Below are 25,797 nucleotides of genomic sequence, written 5' to 3'. Positions count from 1 at the left end.
AAATCAATTACGGGATCACACAACACCAGGGATCAAGGTTCAATTCCAGCCTTGGGTAACCGTCTATGTGGAGTTTGCACATCGTCCCCACGTCTGCAGTTTTCCTCTGGGTGTTCCGGTTTCCTCCCACAGTCCAAAGATGTGCAAGTTAGGTGAAATGACACGATAATAATAAAAAAATATCCTCCTTAGTGTCCAAGGATATGGAGGTTAGCTGGGTTATTCATGGTGATAAAAAAAACCTATGCATGGTCAACAGATGGGGTTGAAGATGGGTCTGGATGAGATAGCATTCAGAAGGTCACTGAAAATTCAATGGGTCAAAAAGTCTTTTTCTGCACTGTAAGGTAAAGGTCAAAAAAAGGACAGAGACAGAGAGACAGAGAGAGAGAGAGAGAGAGAGAGAGCAAGAGAGCATTCCACCCAGTTAAGCTGCATAAATCACCAAGGTATGTATCAAACCCACCAAAGTATCTATCAAAGTCCATTGTGTCCCAACTTAACAAAAACAGAAGTTGCTGGAAAAGTTCAGCGGGTCTGGCAGCATCATTCTGTGGCAGGGTCACTGGACTCGAAACATTAACTCTGACATTTTCTTCACAGATGCTGCCAGACCTGCTGAGCTTTACCAGCCACTTCTGTTTTAGTTCCTGTTTTACAGCATCCACAGTTCTTTTGGTTTTTTCAGTATACCAACTCAAACTTTCTTTCTAAATTCTGACCAATCCATACAATTTTTCCAAAAAGATTATCTAGAACTAAATCCAGCTCTGTACCTTTCAACCTACTTAAAATTGCTAGTGTTAGGCTTATGTAATTTTTCCACTAGCAATGTTCACTCCTTTTACCTTGAATCGCTCAGCAGAAGGAAAAAGGCGAAGTACATGTTAGTATCAGCTTATGTGTTATGCCAGCATGCTGCCAGGTACACGTTCAGATCACCATTTTACGACACATGATAAGCACTTGTATATTAATTTACTTGTTTCTTAAATATTGGTTCGAAATGTCCTGGACTGCTTTCAATTGGCAGAAGATTGATACCAACTCCAATAGATTCCTGGCAATTCTGGCAAGGCTGCAAATTCTACCTGACAGAGATGCTACATTTAGTTAAAACCTATGATATAAGTTTTATTATTCAGCTTGAGGCAAGTTAAGAATTACTACTTTTTTGCATCAGATATAAAATTTCCCAATTATTTGAGATTTATTAAACGTTAAGATCTTCATTTATGATCAGTTTCTTTTTTTAAAGCAGCTTAAAATAAAAAGTTTATATTTTAGTTTCTACCTTAATCTTAACACTGTGTTCCACCATAAATTTCCCATGACATAAAACAAAGTTAAAAAGTGCTTACTCTGCTTGATTACTGAAGTGCTGTTAGATGCTTAGATGTCATTGATTTACCACCAGATTCAAAACGACATCGCAAAAAGGAAATAAGTGTCTCAAAGATTGCAAGCACCATTATTTTACTGCTGGCCACAAGATATGGTCCATTAAGTATTCTTTCAATATCTCAGCTCATTTAGTATTAGAAGCATGGAAAAATAATGTAAATTATTTTCATGACAAAATGATGGACCCCATGTAAATCCCTACATCAACATAATTGATTATCATCGTCCTCTCCCAAATAGAGCTGATTAGCAATCAAAAGCAACCAAATTCATCTTTGCATGGTTGATGAAGTAAGGTACATTGTATATTGCATTCAAATGTTTTGCATATTGTACTAAATTTTAAAGATCTTCATGTTGGTATGACATTGATTCTAAGGTCATGCTGGTTAATCATGTGAACCACTCAACTAAAACTGAACAGGTAAAAGCTGCATCCTGGACTTCATATATTGTTATTAGTCCAACAGCTGCTGATATAAGCCCAGAATGTTACTATTATCCATATTCTAGTTATTCACTTAATTCTCTGGCAACACAAGTTCTGTCTAAAACAGATTTTTATCATCTTCCTGTTTCTGGATGCTTTCTCATGCAAATCAGAGTTTTATTCTGAGTTACAGTTTAAAGAAACCAAGATCTGCTCTTGAAAAGCAGGCACCCTTGGGTGAAGAAAGCAACAGGAAATTGCAAAAGGAATGTCCGGTTAACTTATAATCTTTTGTTCTGTAGTTAAAACCAAAAATTCATTTTCTAGCCATTCCTGAAACTCGGAAGCACAGCTTGAGATATTAGTTGAGAATAAAATAACTCTATATTTCAACACAAAATATCTGCAGAATAATACTTTAATGGTCAGTGAGAACTTCTGTAAATAATGCCAGCACACAAGTCAATCTGCTCGTATTCATTTTCTTCACTCAACTTCAAATTGGTGGCGTCTCAAATCTTTGCTGCAGACCTAATTCCAACAGATCCACAAGAACCAGCTAAATATGTTCATTGCTACCTATGGATTTCGAACCACAGAATAAAGCATGAAAATGAATGTTCACTTATCTTTATCAAATTTACCAGCAGCCGCACAGCACTGATCTGATTGGTGCTGCTAAGTTTTAAACCAATATCAATCCATCTATTAGTGAATAATGTTTTTACTGCATCTTTGCAGATGTTGTAGAGAAATGAAGGAGTTGTTTGGTTGTTACCAGAACAGCAATTTGGCTGGCTTTCATGGGGCCTGTGACAGTTGTTACAGCTAGATGTGGTCTGGTACATGAGGAAGTTTTGACCTCGCAGATCATCTGTTCTACTGTTATCTTATATTTCCATTAGAAACAAAGCAATAAATGACAAGTCCTCGAGATAGTCAAGGTTGGGGAGTAAGACAGCACATTGAAAAGGCTAAGATTATATCCGCAATCTTAGACTTATCTGCCAATCTGCAAATAACCTGCTGGATGGTTCCCACTATAGAATTTATCTTCAACATTCTTTGGGATGAGCACATCACCAGAATTTATTGCCCATTTCTGGCTGCCTAGACGTTAATAGGAAATAATTCTTTTAAACTGCTTAGCCCATGTTGTGAAAGTTCTCCTTACTGTTTGCCTCTGTCTCAACAAAAGAAACGTGATAGAAATCAGGACTGTATGTGATTTTGAGAGGAACTTGGAGCTTGTACCCACTGCCTTTATCCTTGTAAGTGGTGAGGAAACCTGCAGGAATACTGCATACTGGAATCATGACATTGCAGTGGACATATAAAGTTAGTGCTTGGGGAGCACTGCATTATCCTAGCAGTGATGAGTGTCTTCAGTATTGTTGCAGTTGTTCACATATAGAAAATGGAGAATATTCTATCATAATCTTGACATGTGCCTTGTAAGTCGTGGAATGTGTTTGGAGCATCAAGACCTGACAGATACACATAAAATACACAGCCTCTCATCTGTACATGTAAAGAGGTGGTGATTAGACAAAATTGTGTTTCCTGGCACTTGTATGTCATGATTATGATGACAGAAGCCATCTATTTAACTAAGCCTGACTACTGGCTCTTCTTGCACGTTAGTATAAACTATTTCATTGTTTGAAGATTTGCAATGGAACCGAAACTTGTGCAATCATAAGCAAACGTTCTCATTTCTTTATGTTGAAGGGAAGGTTATTGATGAAGCAGGGTTTGGCCTAGAACACTGTCCTGAGAAACGCCTGAAGCAATTATCCTAAGGCTGAGTTGACTACAATAAACACAACCATCTTCCATGCTGTCATGTAAGACCCGAGCTACTTGAGTTTTTTTCCACCTGCTCTCCACTGACTTGTTTTTCTTAGGTTTTTTTTATTACTGTTGCTTTGAAACCAAGGACAGTCATTTTCATGTTTTATCATAGACTGTCGCAGCTCAAAAATAGCTTATTTGATCCTTCAAAAAGTGCTGACGTTTTCTTGCACGTGCATCATCTAATCTAATCTCACTTACCCTTTTTGTTTCTTTTTCATTTAACATTCCTCTTTTGAGTAAAAATTTTGTATTCTTTAAAAAAATTATACAAATGCTGCTTCAACATTTGTCAAAGAATTCCAAGATCTAACTCCCATCTACGTAAAATTATTTTTAATATCACCCTTTGTGCAGAAAAAAGGGTTACATTGTGCACAGTAGCGCAGTGGCAGAGTGGTTGGCACTGCTGCCTCACACCGCTGCATGGACCAGGTTTGATTCTAACCTTGAGTGACCGAGTGGAGTTTGCACATTCTTCTCATGTCTTTGTCAGTTTGCTCTGGGTGTTCCAGTTCCCACACACACACTCCAAAGATGTGCAGGCTAGATGGGTTAGCAATGGGAAACACAGATTTACAGGGAGAGAGTGGAGGAGTGTATCTGGGTGGGATGTTCTTCGGAGGGTTGGTGTGGACTATAGATGGGCTGAATGACTTGCTTCCACACTGCAGGGATCCTATAAACATCTTTATTCACATTTAGACGAGAAAAATGTTGGTGGTGAGTTACTTGCAACAGTGACAGTGCAAAAACATGAAATTCATATAGCTATAGAAGCCACCATATATGGTGTTTATTTCATGTTACAAAACCACAATTGAGACCAGCACTGCCAGATTATAAAGAAAATTTTAAGAAGTGAATCAAATAGAAAATAACTGAATAACAATGCTCGGCATAATTTTAATTCAATTTTTCCATTGAAACACAGACAGGATAAAATTTGCTGCTTGTATTACACCTTACTGAATTTCCATTGAAAAAATTGGGTGGGGTGTAATACAAATGGCTGCTTCAAACCTATCAGTTTACCACGAGACAGTTTAAGATAAAATCGTTCCCGTCACATATCATTGTACTTTTGCCATTACAGATCTAATTACACTCCTACGGATCATAAAGTATTTAAAAGGTAATGGTAGCCACTACCTTGGTGGCTGGAACCAAATCCACTCTCATTCAACACATCAGTTGCCACTACTCGTCGAAGAGGTGAAGCGCATATCCGTCCATCTGCTGGCTGACCACACGTTCGCACAGCGAGAGAAAGTGAAGGTGCAGACAGGATAGTCTTCAAGTCAGAAACAACCAGATCTTTGGCTTTCATTTTATTAATTTCCAAAACTTCATCGCCAACTCTTAGACCTAATTACAAAAGCATAAGATACTATGTTAAAAATTTACAATTCAAAAAGTAATATTCATCTGGCTTCAGTTTTTTTAATGTTTTAAAAATTTACTTTAAGCTCTTCACTCACGATGTATTTTTGGCAGCTGTTAAATCCAATAGCTAGTTCAGAGAAACCCTAAGGGAGCTGGATGTGCCAGCAGCCTTGGGTCAATCATTCACCAATTTATCAAGTGCATGGAAAGAAGTCTAGCCTTCTAACAATGCTTTTGCTGACAGTATTGTCACCAATCTATTTCCTGGCTTCAAGAATTTATTCTACAGAAAATCACTAAGGAAAATGAGCATTTTTTTAACTACCCATGCTGAGAGGTAGAGCATAGAGTTCAAATGGAGAAGTGGTGCACACAGATTTTTGCATTGAATTGAGCAATAATAAGATACAAGTCAACAATAATGGCTCTATGTTGTATGCTACTAAATAGGAGAAGACAATATATAGGTAACAAATTGGAGAACTGTGGATTAGCAGCAGCTTTGCAAGTAAAATCAACAGTGTCGTTTAAAATTAGTCAGCAAGTGCAAATGTTTTCAATGAACTGGGAGAAACTTCGCAAGACGGATTTCTGAGACCATCAAGTCAGAAAAGACTACTCGGCTTAGTTTTACATAAGGGGAGTAGAGTCAATAGGCAGCCAAAGAGCAGGGAGATATTTGAGATACTGCAACCACACAAAATACAGTTAAATGAATATAACAATTTGAATAAAGGGCAGAAGAAGTCACTCTGGGTACTTGTATGGGTAAAAAACAAAGAAAGAAATCATATTGAAATTATGCCAGCGAATACAAGGAATAAGATGTAAGATATGACTCCGACCATAAAAATAAAATCAGGAATAGGATGAGAATCATAGAACTGAAGTAAGGGTAGATGCCGTCAGATATTAGAGTTAATAATTTACAATGAGGTTACTTTGCACATGGAGATAAGAGATAATCAGAGCGAGCCAAAGAAGATTCTAAAAGTTAGGTCAAATTGATCAAACTTACAGAATTATTTTGAAGCAGAGTAGAGAACACAAGTTGTTAAGGTATTATATAAAAGACCTACAACAAGGATACTGGTGCATGAAATTAAGACGAATGTGACAATATGCATAAAGAGGCAACTGGACGGAAACAAATAAACGAACGGAGCTAGCAAGAGCCAATATTTCCAAAAATCGGAACATTTGATTCCTCTCAACTTTTTGGAGAAAAATATTCAATCTTCCCTGAACCAGAATGCAGGAGTCATGATGTGATTAACTCATGTCAATTAGCAGCAACACAGACAACAAAGAATAAATGCTTCAGAGATAGCAGGAACTGCAGATGCAGGAGAATCTGAGATAACAAGGTGTAGCTGGATGAACATAGCAGGTCAAGCAGCATCAGAGCAGCAGGAAAGCTGACATTTCGGGCCCAGAAGAAAGGTCTAGGCCCGAAACGTCAGCCTCCTGCTCCTTTGATGCTGCTTGGCCTGCTGTGACCATCCAGCTCTACACCTTGTTATCATAGAATAAATGCTGCCTGCTACCTTGAATGACTTGTGTTTCCAGCCGCATTGATTATGCTGCTGATTGACAAGACACCTAAGATAGGAGCCATTACTGTGAGCAGCTTGTACCAACAGCATTACTTCAATATTGCAGTCATACAGCTGACTGCTCCTGCAGCAATTAATTTTCACTGATTTTACTGGGACTAGTCGACATAGAACTTCCTCTTTGCTTTAGCACCAGCCCACAAGCAAGCAGGACTGAAGACATCTTGAAGAGGGAGGCAGTAGCAGAAATGACATGTGTGTTAGTGCCTACCCATGCAGCAAAGCCTCGTTTCAAACGATCTCACATATCCCTGCCTTGAACAAAGGAATTGCTCTGCTAATACTGTGCGATAGCTTTTGCGCAATGACAACCGCATGTTAAAAAGTATCTTTGCACAGTTATCTTCCACTTCCTCAAAATAAAGTTTGGGATGTATTCCATGAGGTTCCTGCTGTGCAACCGCAGCACAATAAGAGACCCCAACCAGACAAAACCCAAACAAGGTGGCCTGCCAAGCGATGCGAATGTGCAAGATGGCAGCAGGGTAAGTTGCTCCATTCAGAGGCCCACTCTGCTCGCCAGTTCCCTTTCTCTTTCTTTTTTTGTCCATCCTATTTTTTACTACCTCCTCTTTCCCTCTGTAGTAATTCTATTCCCCTACCTAAGGCATTGGGAAGCAGCTGGGTCGTGACCAGGGACCATGTGGCGGAAGCTGAATGTGCAGGTTGTGTCCTCAGTAACAGCTGATATAGCATTGGCCAGAGTGATGGCGGCAGATCAAGACTGGGCTGGCGAGAGTGGGTCAGTAAGGCAGCCCACAGCAAGACGCTGGTAGCGGCATGGTGTGAGCTGGAAAGCCTGGAGCAGGACTGTGACTGAGGAAAGGAAAGTTGGACTCTTAAGTTATTCTTTTTATCTTATTCTAAGTTAATGTGAATGGCACCTTCTATGCACAGCGAAGGTACGCACTTTTCATTGTATTTTCATGCTGAATACACGTGACAATAAATTATTCAATTTCCCCCAGCCATTCAATTCCTGTAGCCTTAAAGTTGAGGTTGAGTGTGAACTGATCCTTAAGTGTTCAATAATTTGCCCATTGCAGACCTCAACTGGGCAAGAGTGGGTAGAATACCCTGCACCTCTCCATCCAATGTAAAACTGTGGGAGGTCACTGGTAAATTTTATGGACCTTGGCCCACCCACTCACCTATAAACCCCTCCATAAGGTACAAACAACTCTGTCCCTTGTGCCTTTTCCCTTTCACATACAGTACTAGCTGGACTGGGGGCCAGGTCTCCACCTTCTGCAACTGGATCCTCAGCTTTCTGACCCAGAGGCCGCAATCAACGAGGATAAGTAACTGCACCTTCTCCATATTCACATTCAACACTGCAGCACCCTAAGGATGTGTCCTCAGCCCCCTACAGTACTCCCTGTACACATATTATGGTGTTGCCAAATTCTGAATGAACACCATCTACAAGTTCGCTGACAACATCACCGTAGTGGAACAGGTATCTAATGACGACGAGTCAAAATACACAAGGAGAAAGAGGGCTTGGTGACACAGTGTAATAAAAATTGTCTGTCTCTCAGTGCTGGCAAAACTAAAGGATTGATCATTGACTTCAGAAAGAAAGGAGAAGAACATGCCCCCATCTACATCAACCGTTCTGAGGTTGAGGGAGTGAAGAGCATCAAGTTCCTCGGAGTGACGATAATCGACAATCTGTCCTGAACTTCTCACATAAATGTGACAGTCAAGAAGGCGCAACAAAGTCTCTTCTTCCTCAGGTGGCTCAGGAAATTTGGCTTGTCTACAAGGTCCCTCACCAACCTCCAGAGATACACTATCGAAAGCATGCTGTCTGGGTGCATGACAGCCTGGTATGGCAACTCCGCTGCCCAGGACCGTAAGAAATTACATAAGGTTGTCCGTACAGCCCAAACCATCGCGGAAACTAGCTTTCCATCCATGGACTCTATTTACACGGCTCCCTGCTGAATAAAGGCTTCTATCATCATCAATGACCCTTCACACCATGGTAATGACCTCCAACAACCTCTTCCATCAGGCAGAAGATACAGAAGCCTGAACACACACACAAGCAGGTTCAAGAACAGCTTCTTCCCGGCCGTTATCCGATTGTTGAATGGACTCCGGCTTCGAACAACATAACCTGCAATGTAACCTGTATGCCTCCAAGTCTGTTCGATCTCTGTATCCTTTGCTTGCTGTGATCTGTTGTACTGCTCGTTAACAAGGCTTTTCATTGTATTTTGGCACATTTGACGATAAAATCAAAAATTTAATTAAATCAAGCTGAATATCATGCCCAGAGCTGTACTACCACCTAGTGAGATCTCTGGGAACTGCAGCTGCAGAGATCTCTCAGTGAGTATGATTTTAGTTCCTAGTTAATGTCCATGAAAGGTGCATGTCATGCACTAGATTAGTGCAGAAAAATTATCCACAATTCCTTTTCTGTTGCTGACTGTATGATTGGGTCTGATGAACAGAAACAGGTTCTATACATGGTGACAAATGGTACATGGGTTGTCTACATCTAAGACAAAAGGCAAGGAAAGGGTAGGTAGCCAGAGGGTGAGGTCATACATGAGTTCTGCTGTAGAGGCCTCAGTGCAGCACTCCAATGGGACAACACACAAGAAAAAGCTAATGGGTACACACAATAAAATACTTTGTGCATAGGGCATAAGAGAATAATAATAATAATAATAATAATAATAATAATAATAATAATAATAATAATAAAGAATAATAGAAATTCCCAATCGTTTAAGTTTATAAACATGCATACCTAAGAAAATGTCACAATCTATAAGACATGATGGGCTGAACAGCCTTCTTCTGACCATAACAATTTTGCAAATCTGTGAAAAGTTTACATACAAAGTCAATGTCACTCAGCCATTGACATGAGCCTGACCATAATCATTTGAATCAGAGATAATGGGAACTGCAGATGCTGGAGAATCCGAGATAACAAAGTGTGGAGCTGGATGAACACAGCAGGCCAAGCAGCATCTTAGAAGCACAAAAGCTGACGTTTCGGGCCTGGACCCTTCATCAGAAAAATTCAGCTGCTTGGCCTGCTGTCTTCATCCAACTCCACACTTTGTTACCTCAATCATTTGAAACTTGTTTCATGACCTTCAAGATAGCCTGGTCTTAACCAATGCACTGTACCAGTTATTCGAATTTACAAATCTTGATTCTAAGGAATTATTTGCTCAGCTATGTTCTCTGCTGCCTGTCCACGCTATTTAAGTTTTCTTCTGCGTCTGCTACACACCCTCCCAGTGTGCATTTTTGGTGCTATCATGATTTGGTGTCCTTAGCCCCTATATTGAGCGATATGACATACCTGCTCTATATTGTCAATGATTCTAGTTTTACAAATGTCCTTTCAATCCATCCTTCCCTTTTGACTAATAGTTTCTAACTAACCTCACCTCTGCTCTCATCCCTGGCTCAAGATGAAGGATCCTCTCATGCCTCAGTATCTTCCACCTGTCCCAACATCTTACAGAACAGTCTGTGAACTGTCTCATCTCCTTCTCTTCAATTGTCCTACGCTGTACATGTCATGATAGTTAAACTATCACACCTTTCTGTACTCCTTTCACCTAACATTGTCTGCTTTCTCTGCTGGTTCAGTAGACACATTACATCTTTCGTTAAGAACAAGTACCTTCTCACAAACAAGCCTGTTTACAATGCCATCGCAGTCCATGTTCCTGTCAGAGTGAAAGGTAAGGCTGGTCGGATTAGATAACAATGGATGAAAAGGTTCTAATCAAGAATAAAAAGAATCATATTAGATATAAACAACTGGGTTCAAATGAATCTCTTAGACAGTATAAAAGTGTTTTGGGCATTTTTAAGAGGGAGAGCAGGAAGGCAAAGAAAGGAAATGAGATAGCTTTGGCAAATAAGATGAAGGTTAAACGAAAGAGATTCTACACAGCAACTATAGAGAGAGTAAGGCCACTTGAAGATCAAAGTAGTAATCTTTGTGTTGAACCCCAGGAGATAGAAGAGATATCAAATGAAGCCACTGTTAATAGTCCTTATTAGCAGCTATCCAATCTCTTAAACTGACCATTATCCACTCCTTTCTCTCTCTATGGCCTCTCTTTTTGGCCTCCATCTCCACCTCTATCATTTACTCCTTACCTGCTTTTCCCCAATCCTATCTTCTGCATACAAACCAACTTTTCCTCGCTACCATCAGTCCTGAAGAAGGGTGTCTGGACATGAAATGTTAACTGATTTCTCTCTGGAGATGCTGTCACATCTGCTGAGACTTTCCAGTAATTTCTGTTTTTGTTATCAATTCATCTTTGTTCATGAACTGTAAGCTCTGCATTTATTAACCTTGAAGGTAATGCTAAGCCACCCTAACCACTGTGATCCATTTCAATGGACTACTAGGTTTCAAAAATGTTGACCCAGCCTCAATGAAGGAATGGCAGTTATACTTCCAAATTAAGATCGTGTATAACTTGGAAGGAAACTTGGACATGGCGGTGTTCCAATGCATTTGTTACTTTTGTCCTTTTAAACTGGTAGAGGTGCAGTATTAGGTGGTGCTCTTGATGAGGGCTTGTTGAGTTGCTGCAATGCATTTTGTGAATAGTACACTTGACAGCCATGGTTCATGAATGGTGGAGGCAGTGAATATTTAAGGTGGTGAACGGAATGCTAAATCAGGCAAGCTGGTGTGACCTGCATGATGTTGTTGTTATTGCATGCATCCAGACAAGTGGAGAGTCTTGTCGCATTCCTGGATTTCACATTGTAGCTGCAGGAAAAGACTTCCCACATTTGATATTGGGATAAATCCAGAAGGGCTGGAGAAGCGAAGGCAGAGGAAGTGTTTTCAAAGTGGTAGCTTCTCTTGGGGGGTAAAAGAAAGGGATTGTCCAAGCTTGCCACAATCCAGCACAAGCACCGGTGCTGTGTTTGGTGGAAGGACATAGGTACATTATCAGTTAGAGAGAAAAATTAGTGCAGGTATGGAAGAATGTAAGAACATAAGAAATAGGCGCAGCAGTACACCATCTGATCCCTCAATCGTGCTCGGTCATTCAACAAGATCGTGGCTGATCTTTGCTTGGACTCGGCAGGAGCAGGAAGTAGCAAAGAGGAATTAGTAGTTTACAAGGGTTGGAGGCAAGGTTGGAAATAGAAACAAGGATGGAAATAGAAACAAGGATGTTAGGTATACTAGTGATCAGGATAAATAAGAACAGGAGGGCAAAAGGAGAGGAAATGAAAACTTAAAAGGAAAATCGAGGTTGCCAACAATGAATGGATGTTTGTTCCTACGGCTAAGTAGGGAATAAAGAGTAAAGATCTAGACAATAAAGTACTGGAACTGGTTGATGGTGGGGACTGCATGAGATGTATGAAGATGCTGAGGTCCTCAAATAAGGAAAGTGTGCTTTAGTTTAGGAAGACGATGTGAGATAGATCTTGACATTAAAACAATATTGTATCTATAACAGTTAGTGCATGTGATAGATCATATATCAAAGCAAGGCTGAACAGAAAGGCATTCCTGACAATAAACCAGATTCGGCTGTTAGTGGCAGAATATCAATAATTAATAGAGTCATAGGTACGGAAACAGATCCTTCAGTCCAATACATCCATACCAACACTAATCCCAAACTAAACTCATCCCACCTGCCTGTACTTGACCCATATCCGTCTGAACATTTCGCATTCATGTACTTATCGAAATGTCTTTTAAATGTTGTATCTGGACCTCTGGCAGATCATTCCACACATGAAACACATTGTAAAACAAAACTGCCTCCATGTATTTTTCAAATCTTTCTCCTCTCACCTTAAAAATATGTCCCTCAGACTTTAAACCCCCCACCTAGGGAAAGCACACCTGTCATTCACCTTACCTAAAGCCCTCATGAAATTGTAGGTTTTTTAGGACCACCTCTCAACCTCCAATGCTCCAGTGAAAAAAATCCCAGCCAATCTTTGGAATTCAAACCCTGCATTCCTGGCAACATCCTGAAAAACCTCTTCTGAGCCTTCTCCAGCTTAGGAATATCCTTCCTAGAGCAAGGAGACCAGAACTAAACACAGTACTCCAGAAGAAGCCTCACTGATATCCTGTCCTCAACATAACAACCTAATTCCCATACTCAAAGGTCTGAGCAATGTTGCCAAACACCTTCTTAACCATGCTATCTATATGTGACGCAAACTTCAAATAGTTATGTACCTGAACCCCTAGGTCTCTCTCTTTCTGTTCTATGATGCTATCCAAGGCCCTGCAATTAACTTTTAGGTCTTATCTTTGTTTTGGATGCGAGTTTGCTCGCTGAGCTGCAAGGTTCGTTTTCAGACGTTTCGTCACCACTCTAGGTAACATCATCAGTGAGCCTCCGACGAAGCGCTGGTGTTATGTCCCGCTTTCTATTTATCTGGTTAGGTTTCCTTGGGTTGGTGATGTGATTTCCTGTTCTTTTTCTCAGAGGATGGCAGATTGGCTCCAAATCAATGTGTTTGTTGATGCAGTTCTGGTTGGAATGCCATACTTCTAGGAATTCTAGTGCGTGTCTCTGTTTGGCTTGTCCTAGGATAGATGTGTTGTCCCTATCAAAATGGTGTCCTTCCTCATCTGTATGAAAGGATACGAGTGATAGTGACATTATCACTAGTATCCTTACACACAGATGAGGAAGGGCACCACTTTGATTGGGACAACACATCCATCCTAGGACAAGCCAAACAGAGACATGCACGAGAATTCCCAGAAGTATGGCATTCCAACCAGAACTGCATCAACAAACACATTGATTTGGAGCCAATCTGCCATCCCCTGAGAAAAAGAACAGGAAATGACATCACCAACCCAAGGAAACCTAACCAGATAAATAGAAAGCGGGACATAACACCAGCGCTTCGTCGGAGGCTCACTGATGATGTTACCTGGAATGGTGACGAAACATCTGGGGACAAACCTTACAGCTCAGTGAACCAGCTCACATCTCGAACACAATAAAGACCCACTCTCTTGTGGACTGAGAGGACGAGAGTGCAGTCTTGGAGGTGAAAGGAGGACGTCGGGTTGGCTGTGCACCCTTGCGACCAGTGGATCTTAATGCTGGCTTCGGCCTAACGCTGGTTCAGGGGAGCAGCCAACCTGCAACGATGGCTGCGGCAAGTGCTCGTGCCCCAGGTCAGGGGGTCCGGAACACCATCCGTGTTTCCGTAAAGAAGGTGGATGAAGGTGCACCTGTGGACCGCACCTTCTTCGTGAAGAGGGTCCTGTTGGACTGTTGTGGGTTCGCTGCTGCGGACATTTACTGCCTGCAGGATTTCCCCAGAGGGGGTTTTTACGATGTGACCTTCCGGAGTGCCAAGCTTTGCGAGCGCTTCCTGGAGGTTTTCAAGGAGAAAGGAGGTGAGGGCCCCCTCTCTGTATTGACCGCTGTCCCACTGTTTGTGATGCCAGCACAGAGGAGCCATATGGTGACTGTACACATGTACAACCCGCATGTGCCAGCAGTTGATGTCCTGACCTTCCTCGGAAGGTATGTGAAGGTGGAAGGGGACCTAACTGACATGGTGGACCCCTTTGGCATCTGGACGAGTAAGAGGCAGGTCAAGGTGACGCTGAGGATGGGCGCAGACGGGAATGTCGCACACCCACCGTCCAGCTTCGCGATCGGCGGGAGCAGGGGCTACCTGACCTATGCAGGGCAACCTAAAGTCTGCCATGCCTGTGGTAGGTCAGGTCACATGGCGGCCGACTGCAAAGCCACCATCTGCAGGGAGGAGGGACACCTTGCAAAGGATTGCCCACGAGAGAGAAGCTGCAACCTTTGCGGGGAAGTGGGCCACTTCTATAGGGCATGCCCGCGGCGGGGTACCACCTACGCCCAGGTCGCCGGCAGGGGAAATGCGGGGCCAGCCCCCCCGGAGGAGAGGAAGGCACCAGGACCCAGCAAGGACCCCACTAATGTGCAGGAGGGCCAGGCCGTGCAGGAGGGCCCAGCCCTGCAGGATGGGCCCGAGGCCAGCAAAGCACCCCTGCAGGCTCCAATCCCCCCCGACAACCCGGAGCCAATGGAGGCGGCGACAGGCGACCCAGGGGAGTGGACTACAGTCCGGAAAGCGAGGAGGAAGGTGCGTCGACGGGCCCAGGAACCGCAACAATCAGGAGGGAAGAGGCAGCTACAGGGGGGCTATAAGAGCTCCTCTGACGAGGAGGATTCGGAGAGGGCCCACCCGAAGCAGAAGTTAAAGGTCTCGAGGGGGAAGGAAAGCAGCACCCCGCTTCCAGGTGACGGGAGGCGTCCTGAGGCTCACTCCGACACCCAGTCAAGTGCCGCTGGAGCACTGGAGGGCCCCCCGGAACTTCCAGGCGGGAAGGAGGAAACAGCACGTCCCCAGCCTGATCCGGAGCCGGACCCTCCTGCCTCCGCACCCCTGACGGGGGGATGCCACCCGGAAGGCAGCACAGACGGTTTCCTGAGCCCAGAGAGCGTCCAGCAGTTAGCCCGGGCAATGGGCATGAAGGGACAGATGGAGGGGCTGGACCTTGGACTTGGGGAGGGTACTGCGGTCACTGCCCACAATGGGGGTACGAATTGCGAGCATTAATGTGCGCAGCGTCAAGTCAACCGCGAGATGTGTGTCCACGTTGGCCTACCTGACCACCGTCAAGGCGGACCTCCTCTTTCTGCAGGAGTGCGGGATACCGCACCTCGGCAGGTACGGGAAATGGTCCGGTGCCTGGACCTGTGGGCCTTCGATCTGGTCGGGGGGTAACGACTGTCGCTCCTCGGGCCTGGCTATTCTGCTGCGGGGGCACAACTTCACCATCTCTCAAGTTCAGGAGGTGGTAGGGGGGCGCCTCCTAGTGGCTGACATCACCTACAGGAATGCTCCCCTGAGGCTGATCAACGTGTACGCCCCAGTGGTACGGAGTGAGCGGTTGGACGTCCTGCAGCGGCTTCCACCCCTGCTGGCTACGTCCAGGCCGGTCATCCTAGGCGGAGACTTCAACTGCATCATTGATGCAGATGGAAGATCCGGCGTGGGGACAGCGGGTGGGGGGATTCAACTGGACGTCACGTCCAGATTCCTGATGGGCACGGTGAAGGACGCCAAGCTGCTCGACGTCTTCAGCACCCCTGCAGACGGAGCGCAGCAGAGGTACACCTGGTCGCGGCCAGACGGGTCTATCCGCTCAAGGATAGACTTCCTGTTTGTGTCACGGACGTTCTCGGTCAGGTCCACTGGTGTCGAGCCAGTGTTCTTCTCTGACCACTGCCTCCTGTTGGCCGACTGTCACTTACAGGACGACCAGCCGGCCGGCAAGGGGACGTGGAAGCTCAACACGACTCTGTTGACCCCAGAGAACGTCGAGGAGCTTAAGAAGGAGTACACCGGTTGGAGAACCGTGAAACCCCTCTTTGAGTCTCCAGGCGACTGGTGGGAGACGGTGAAGGAGAACATCAAGAGGTTCTTTGTCCTCAAGGGTGTTCAGAAGGCAAGAGAGAGGCGGGGAAAGCTGTCGCAACTCCAGAAAAGGGTGCAGAACCTGCTCCTTCTGCAGTTGATGGGGGTCGATGTCACGGAGGACCTCCGCGAGGTGAGGGGCCAGCAAGCCTCGCTCTTCGCCGCGGAGGCCTCCAGGATAATCTTCTGGTCCAGGGTCCGCTCTGTGGAGCAGGACGAGACGTGCTCGCGTTTCTTCTTTCAGAAGGTGCACAAAGAGAGCTCTGTGCTTAACCGGCTGAAGGAGGACGACGGCTCGGTGATGTCGTCTCGGCCCGACGTTTTGAGGATCAGCAGATCCTTCTATGCCGGACTGTACGACACGAAGCCCACGGACAGCACGGCCTCCGAGTCGTTCCTGTCGTCTATCACGGAGGTCTTAGACGACGGCACGAGGGAGTGGCTGGACCGGCCGATATCCCTGGACGAGCTGGCCAGAGCCCTCATGTCCTTGCAGAGGAATAGGACTCCCGGAAGCGATGGCTTACCGGTCGAGCTGTATTCTGCTCTGTGGGGCCTGGTCGGCCAAGACCTGCTGGAGGTGTACGATAGTGCGCTTCGGGCAGGGGAAATGTGCAAGTCCATGAGGAAGGGCATCATCACCCTCATTTACAAGAGGAAGGGGGAGAGGGAAGAAATTAAGAATTGGCGTCCCATTTCACTTTTGAACGTGGACTACAAAATCCTGGCCAAGGTCATTGCCAACCGGGTCAGGTCTGTCCTGGAGTCGGTGATTCACCCTGACCAAACCTGTGCTGTGCCGGGCAGGAAGATCGCTGAGAGCCTCGCGCTCATCAGGGATACGATCGCCTACGTACAGGACAGGCGGGTGGACACCTGCCTCATCAGCCTGGACCAGGAGAAGGCCTTCGACAGGGTCTCTCATGCTTACATGAGGGACGTCCTCTCCAAATTGGGGTTCGGGGAGGGCATCCGCAATTGGATCCGGCTGCTCTACGCCAACATCGTTAGCGCAGTCTCTATCAATGGGTGGGAATCAGACAGTTTTCCTGTTAGATCTGGAGTCAGGCAGGGCTGCCCGCTCTCTCCTGCCTTGTTCGTGTGCTGTGTGGAGCCCTTCGCCGCCTCCATCAGGAAGGACGTGAGCCTGAAGGGCGTGACTATCCCAGGCAGCGGAGGCCTTCAGGTCAAGACCTCCCTGTACATGGATGATGTCGCCGTCTTCTGCACCGATCGTCAGTCGGTGAGTAGGCTGTTGGACATCTGCGGCCAGTTTGAACTGGCCTCGGGTGCCAAAGTCAATAGGGATAAGAGCGAGGTCATGTTCTTCGGGAACTGGGACGACCGCTCCTTCATCCCCTTCACCGTCAGGACAGACTACCTGAAGGTGCTGGGTGTTTGGTTTGGTGGAGCTGGGGCGTGCACTAAGACTTGGGAGGAGCGTATCTCCAAATTTAAGCAGAAGCTGGGCAGGTGGATGCTCCGGTCCCTCTCCATCGCGGGTAAGAACCTGGTTGTCAGGTGCGAGGGGCTTTCGGTACTGTTGTATGTGGCGCAGGCCTGGCCTATTACCTGGACCTGCGCCGCTGCGGTCACCCGGGCCATCTTCCACTTCATTTGGGGGTCGAGGATGGACCGGGTCCGCAGAGATACCATGTACAAAGACCTGGGAAATGGGGGAAAGGGCGTACCGAACGCCACCCTCACCCTGACGGCTACCTTTGTGTGTGGCTGCATCAAGCTGTGCGTAGATCCTCAGTACGCAAACACCAAGTGTCACTACTTACTGAGGTTCGACCTGTCCCCGGTGTTGCGAAGGATGGGCCTGGCCTCGTTGCCGCGGAACGCTCCGAGTAGTTGGACCGTTCCGTACCACCTGTCCTTCGTGGAGAAATTTTTGAAAGGAAACACCTTTGACCACAAGGCCGTCAGGCAGTTGTCAGCACGTAGTATCCTCAGGACCCTTCGGGAAAAGGAGAGGGTGGATCCCGTCGTGTGGCTCCCCATGCAGACTGCCAAAGTCGTTTGGCAGAATGCCTCATCGCCAGAACTTTCAAACAAGCACAAGGACATTGCTTGGCTGGCGGTGAGAGGGGCTCTGCCAGTGAGATCCTTTATGCATGCCCGGAATCTCTGCACCACCGCACGCTGCCCTCGAGGTGGCTGCGGGGGGGACGAGACTGTCGATCACCTCCTACTGGAGTGTGCCTATGCGCAGGAGGTCTGGAGGGGAATGCAGTGGTATTTGTCGAGGTTCGTCCCGAGCAGCTCCGTGACGCGGGACTCCGTGCTCTACGGGCTGTTTCCGGGGACGCACACCGAGACCAACATCAACTGCGCCTGGAGGACCATCAATGCGGTGAAAGACGCTCTTTGGTCTGCCCGCAACTTGCTGGTCTGCCAGCTGAAAGAACTGACCCCGACCGAGTGTTGCAGACTGGCGCACTCCAAGGTCCAGGGCTACGTGCTGAGGGACGCGCTAAAGCTTGGGGCAGCCGCCACCAAGGCGCGGTGGGGAAAGACCACCGTATGAGCCCCCTCGTCCAGAAAAGGGAAAAGAATCCTATCTGGTAACTGGGCCCAGCTGGCGCCTTCCCCAACTGGTCAGGGGGCCAACTGGGACTGTGCGGGGTGACGACTGCCGGGGCGGTTTCTTTGCTTTGTTTCTTTTTTCTCTTTTGTTTTTTTTTCCCTTTAGTTGGTGTACGTACCCCCGGGTAACCCGGAGTGGCTTGCATGACTGGGTAGGTGTATAAATGTTATTTTTTGTACATTCTATGAATAAAGTATATTTTTTCAAATAAAAAAAAAGTGACGAAACGTCTGAAAACGAACCTTCCAGCTCAGCGAGCAAACTCACATCCAGAACCTCAACCTGAGCTACAAATCTTCTCAAAACTCGCTTATCTTTGTTTGTTTTACCAAAATATAACACCTCGCATTTATCCATATTAAACTTCACCTGCTGCTCTTCCACCAATTGAGTCAATTGATCAGGATCCCTTCGTAATCTTAGATAACCTTCTTCATGACCCACAATGCCACCAATCTCGGTGTTATCCACAAAGTTACTAACCACGCTTTCTATATTCTCTTCCAAATCATTCATATAAATGACAAACAAAAGTGGACCCAGCACAGATTCCTGCCCTTGTCAATCTTCTTGGTTACTTCCTCTAAAAATTCAATTAAATTTGTGAGAGGCAATTTGCCTCGCTCAAAATCATGCTGACTCTCTCTAATCACTCCTTGCCTCTCCAAATGCATGTAAATCTTATCTTTCAGAATCACTTCTAACAACTAACCCAGCACTGAATTTAGACTCACAGGTCTCTAGTTCCCAGGCTTCTCTTTACATCTCTTAAAAAAAAGTACAACATTAGTCATTCCCCATATTTATAGATAATACAAATAAGACTGGAACAAGGAATATCCCATGTACCCCACAAAGAGTCTGGCATACCTGGGGCCCATGCAGGTACCCATGGCCACCCCTTTGACCTGGAGGAAGGGAAGGGAGTTAAAAGAGAAGTTGTTAAGGATGAGGATGAGCTCGACCAGGTGGAGGAGCATGGTGATGGTTGGGGATGGTTCAGGCCTTTTTTCCAGGAAGAAGTGGAGTGTGTTGAGACTATCTTGAAGGGGGTGCACGAGGAAGTGGACTGCATGCCCATGGAAAAGAGGTGGTGGCTGGAGCCCACAAACTGGAAATTCTGAAACTGATTTAACACAGAGGAATCGCAGGTCTAAGTGGGAAGGGGCTGGGCAGGGGGAGCAAAAAAAAAGAGTTGCGGTAGGAAGGGTTGAATTCTATGGGGAAGGAACAGACAGAAACAATGGGTCTGCCCACGTAGTCCTGTTTGCAGATTTTGGGAAGGAAGTAGAACCTAACTTCTACTGAGTTAGGAGACGATGAGCTTCGACGTGGTTTGGGGTGGGGCTTTGTTGAAGCTGGTAGAGATCAAAAGATGAACTGATGTGTTCATCTGCATTATTACAATTGAATGCATGGTTGCTAATGAGTCAACATTCTTCCTCTTTCTGAATTCCCCAGAATTCTTCAAAAATCAATGTCCATTGAGCTATATGCTATCTCTTGATAGCGTCTTTGTCAGGTTGGAGCAGTACAGTAAACAAAGCAGATAAGATCAGCACGAAAGACAGAGTGTTTATATCAAGGTGGTGAATTTGTTATCACAAGTCTACTAATGCCAAATTGACACCAAAATAGGCTGAGCAAAGGCTCATTTCCGACATCTCTATGTTGTTCACAATGTCAAATGTTTTTGCTAATACGCCTTTGAAATCCCTTGGGATGTTTCACAAGTTTAAACACAAATTATTGCTATGCTAAAGCAATAATTAATGAATACCAGGCATCCTCTGTTATATTGTCCAAGAGGTGATGCGCATATAAACCGAATGGAATTACAGAAGATCAAGATGATGCTTGTCACAAGAATTTCTCTCCTTTGGTTTGGTTGGCCTCAACAAAACAACTTTATGCACTCTTTTCTTTTTCAAGATGTTGTCAATTCTACTGTGCATTTCTGACATTTCTACTTTCTTTAAGATATCCAACATTTCATTGTTTGATCATTCTCGAGGATACATGCATCAAAAATACAGATTATTCTGAACATTTTTGAGACTTCAAACAATATATGCATCAGCACAATGTCTTTGGTAAAGGAAACAGGCAGAACTTTATCAAGCTAAGAAATATCAAAGTGGAAAATATAGGACTATGAATCCCAAATTCAGTGAAAACTTCAATGAGAAAAATTCTCAATTTTTACTTAAAACATCTTATTCAAGGGCTTTCTCTTGATTTTCTCCTCCACATGGTACCCCAGCTATATAGTCTTCCCGAGGATTGCACTCAGGATAGAAGTAATTAAAACCATAATGAAAATCAGAATGACAATGTTGGTGTCTACCTAAGACAGGAAGCAGATTAAGAATGCAATCATTTGGCATTTTTGAAAATAGTGCTAAATTTTCTTTACAAGTGCCAGATTGAAAAGATGGTTTTGTGTGAGGATCTGAATAGAGTCAAAGAAGCAAAAACACTCATACAGGTAGTTTTTAGTAAATGTTGTTCAGATGCATTAATACACATCTCTGGAAGAGAAGGGAATTGAACCCTGGACCTGCTGGTCCAGCTCTATTCACCGCAAGACTCTATAGCCATCTTATGTACTTAGATTGGATTACTTAATTCGCTGCCTTTTTCGAAACATATTTCCCAAATTTAGAAGGAAAGGATCCTACTTAAACAATATTTAACGATAGTGAGATAACTCTGTGCAGAGCTGGAAGAACATAGCAGGCCAAGCAGCATCAGAGGGGCAGGAAGTCTGACGTTTTGGGGCTAGACCATTTTTCAGAAATTCTTCAGCACATTTCTGAAGAAGAGTCCAGGCCCGAAATGTCAGTCTTCCTGCTCCTCAGATGCTGCTTGACCTGCTGCGTTCATCCAGCCCCACACCTTGTTATCTCAGATTCTCCAGCATCTGCAGTTCCTACTATCTCATTTAACTACAGTGGATTGCTAGATAAAATGAAACACAAAAATGCTCTTTAAATAAGTAAATGAAACAAAAATCTCAAAGCGTGAAGCTAAAAATGTGTGAGAAGAGAACCAATTACCTTTAGATGAAGCCAGACCACCTTCTTTTACATCAGTAATAATAATCTGCTGGTGTGATCCCTCTTCTTCAACTAGAGACACGCAAAATCCTAAACAAAGAGACAAATCACAGAAATAAGAATTAAATTCTGCTGAGTAACTGCTTACAAAAGTAGGAAAAAGGCAGCATAGTAATTATGTTGCTGATGAATTAATCTAGAGTTCTGGGCTAATTAATCAATTACAGATTTGCAGCTGTGGCCCATGTATCACCATGGTAGGCCTATATGCCCACACGACATCACTCATGTGGATAAAGAGAGTGTCCCATTGCACAATTTGCCCGTAGATGATAATAACAAAAACAAAGAAAATTATAGCACAGGAACAGGCCCTTCGTCAATTTTCCAAGGATCTGTATCCCTCCGCTCCCTGCCCATTCATGTATCTGTCTCGATACATCTTAAATGATGCTATCGTGCCCGCCTCTACCACCTCCACTGGCAAAATGTTCCAGGACCCACCACCCTCTGCGTAAAGAACTTTCCACACGTATTTCCCTTAAATTTTTCCCCTCTCACCTTGAAATCGTGACCCCCTAGTAATTGAATCCCGCACTCTGGGAAAAAGCTTCTTCCTTTCCACCCTGTCTATATCTCTCATGATTTTGTAGACCTCATTCAGGTCCACCCTCAACCTCCGTCTTTCAAACATAAATAATCATAATCTACTCAACCTCTCTTCATAGTCAGTACCCTCCATACCAGGCAACATCCTGGTGAACCTCCTCTGCACCCTCTCCAAAGCATCCACATCCTTTTGGTCATGTGGCAACCAGAACTGTACGCAGTGTTCCAAATGTGATCGAACCAAAGTCCTATATAACTGTAATATGACCAACTCTTGTACTCAATACGCCATCCGATGAATGAGAGCATGCCATATGCCTTCTTGACCACTATCGACCTGTATCGACGCCTCCAGCATACAATGGACCTGAACATCCAGATCTCTCTGTGCATCAATTTTCCCCAGGGCTTTTCCATTTACTGTATATTCCGCTCTTGAATTGGATCTTCCAAATGCATCACCTCGCATTTGCCTGGATTGAACTCCATCTGCCATTTATCTGCCCAACTCTCCAGTCTATCTATATTCTGCTGCATTCTCCAACAGTCCCCTTCACTATCTGCTACTCCACCAATCTTAGTGTCATCTGCAAACTAGCTAATCAGACCATCTACACCTTCCTCCAGATCATTTACATATATAAAACTGATTGGCTCTGCAAATTGCAGTCCTCATCTCAGTGAATGCACAAATTATTCTTCCTTTATTCTTCTTTTTGAGTAAGGCATGGGCAGGTAGGGGAGCAGTTGTGGCATGAGATATGAGCAGGATGCAGCAGGAACAAAGATCTTTCTCACATTAATGATCACCAATGCCTGTTTCTCTCCATTACAAGCTCCTGGACAAAAACAACTTACAACAAAAGAACCATCTGTCACAATTGAAACATGCCAATTATGGAGGTTTGATTGAAGATGACAGACACATTTCATTCAGGGTCAGAGGGTCATAGAGCTGTACAGTATGCAAACGGACCTGTTCAATCCAACTCGTCCATATCCTAAATTAATCTAGTTCCATTTGCCAGCATTTGGCCCAAATCCCTCTAAACCCTTCCTATACATATACCCATCCAGATGCCTTTTAAATGTTGGCATTGTATCAGCCTCCACCAGTTCCTCTTGCAGCTCATTCCATCCATGCACCACCCTCTGCAAGAAAAAGTTGCCCCTCAGGTCCCTTTTGAATCTTTCCCCTGTTACTTTAAACCTATGCCCTCTAGTTTTGGACTCCCCCACCCCAGGGAAAAGATCTCGGCTATTCAACCTATCCATACCCATGATTTTATAAACCTCTATAAAGTCAGACCACAGCCTCCACGGGAAAATAGCTCTCTGCCTCTTCCTATAGCTCAAGCCCTCCAACGCTTGCCACATCCTTGTAAATCTTTTCTGAGCCCTTTCAAGTTTAACAACATCCTTCCTATAGCAGGAAGACCAGAATTGCATGCAATATTCCAAAAGTGGCCTAACCCAAGTCCTGTACAACCTCAACATGACCTCCCAACTCCTATACTCAATGCATTGACCAATACAGGCAAGCATACCAAATGCCTCACTGTGCTGTCTACCTGGAACTCCACTTTCAAGTAATTATGAGCCTTCACTCCAAGGTCTCTTCGTTCAGCAACACTCCGCAGGACCTTACTATTAAATGTATAAGTCCTGCCCTGATTGGCCTTTCCAAAATGCTTGTTCAAAATGACTTCACCACTACTTGATGTTGTGTTCTGATGACATAAATCATATTTTTAAAAATTTATCACGCAGGAAATGTCATGTCTGTTTAGACGGGAATGTAAGTTTTTTTGTCGAAGGATAATTGAAAAATAATATACGTTTGCTAATAACATTAATGTCTTTAGAAAGGAACCTCAAAACACTAGAGGGTATTCCAAATGCAATGGTTACAATATAAATTGTGTTTGAAGTGCTCATTAATGAGGGCATAATTAACATTCAATCAATGGGAGCCTAGCCTGACACTTGGCAAATTGCACTGATTATCTCAGTGGGTGCACAATGGCATTCAAGCTTTCCAGCACAAGACTGAACCAGGAAACCCAGAAGCCTGTGCAAAAGATACTGATCCTGAGTTTTATTTGAACAGCTTGGGGCAAGCTTTAGTACTTGCCATGTCTGCAAGGAGCAACTCAACAAATGTGGCTGAATAGAATTTAGGCCACTTGCCTCTCTGGTAGCTCCCCTCAGATAAATCAGGGGTGGAGGGGGGCATTAGAGAGGAATTAGGTTGAGACAGTGTGTGTCAGCAGGGATAATGCAAACTGGAGTACAGTCACCTCCTGAAAAAAAATTAAAACGCATTTTTAAATGGTGATCTCTGGGTGGGTATCAGTTTTAAAGTAAAGCTTCTAAAACTCCTAAACATTTGATTCGAACAGACCTTGTGCATCCATCCCCCAGACTGACAAATTTTTCAAAGAGAGTTTGAAAAAACAATGTAGACTATATTCTCTCAAAAGTCGCATTAGCTATCAGCCTGACAGGTACATGTTGTGGCACTATTACATTTGCTATTATGTGCCTTTTTGCACAAATAAAATGGACACAAAACTTTGAATTTTTCCATTTGCTTTCACCACTGTGCTTTCACACTCCAGTGCTGGTTCAACTCTAAATGGGTCACAAACGTTTCTTGTAAATTTTCTTTGTACTGGACAGGTTATAAACTCCTCCGTGCACCCCTTTTTGGCCATGAGCTGTTTATGTTTTAAATGTCATGACTTCCACAATTCTGGAAATTTCTCCCGATGAATGACAGTCATTTATTTCAACATTTAGCACAATCCAGATTACTGCACAGCTGCATACACATCTTAGAGGAAAGACTGCTTGTAACTGTTTCCTTAGAACTTTTCAATAATTTGAAGCAGGTTAAGAGTTCGGTAAGACTCAGATGCTTTTTAAACAAATCTCAGTAAATGGAGGACACACCAAGAGTTGCACGGCAAGAACCACAACACAAAAACTGGCAAATTTAGAATTAAATCAGGGAAACTTTTCATGTAAACATTAATTATTCCAAATAGAATATTAGGCAATTTCCTCTTCCCCAACCCGAGAAGCAAGAATGCCAAAATGGGAGGGGCTTGGTGCATATTTCCAAATAGGAAAATGTACATGAAGCAAATTGACTTTTCTTCTGTGTTTATGTTGATTACTTACACCAAATTTCAATTTGTATCAACCTCTTAGGGAAAAGGCGATTCATTAAACAATTCCCTTTTGATCATTAGTATCTCCTTGCTGACCCAATGTTGAAGGTTACCGTGAAGAATTCCGAAATGTCTGTTTGCAATTTAATCATAAATCAAGGTCAAAATATTATCAATCACAGGAAACTGTTTAGTCATGGAG

General features: G+C 44.2%; 1 protein-coding gene across 5 annotated transcripts in view; it reads right to left on the bottom strand.

Moving 5' to 3' along the window:
- LOC125456959 (rho guanine nucleotide exchange factor TIAM1-like) overlaps positions 1–25,797 on the bottom strand; it is a 278,224-nt gene that overhangs the window by 91,430 nt on the left and 160,997 nt on the right. For all 5 annotated transcript variants that reach the window (XM_059650354.1, XM_048540606.2, XM_048540607.2 and 2 more), the window contains 2 exons: positions 21,811–21,900; positions 4,841–5,056 (listed from right to left, as the gene is read on the bottom strand). In XM_059650354.1, the coding sequence (XP_059506337.1) occupies positions 4,841–5,056; positions 21,811–21,900 (306 nt within the window). The remainder of the gene's footprint in view (positions 1–4,840; positions 5,057–21,810; positions 21,901–25,797) is intronic.

This window comes from Stegostoma tigrinum, chromosome 12, assembly GCF_030684315.1.
Source record: "Stegostoma tigrinum isolate sSteTig4 chromosome 12, sSteTig4.hap1, whole genome shotgun sequence".
Taxonomy (NCBI): domain Eukaryota; kingdom Metazoa; phylum Chordata; class Chondrichthyes; order Orectolobiformes; family Stegostomatidae; genus Stegostoma; species Stegostoma tigrinum.
The sequence above is the reverse complement of the archived record's forward strand: the minus strand, read 5'-3'. Positions and strand labels throughout refer to the sequence as shown.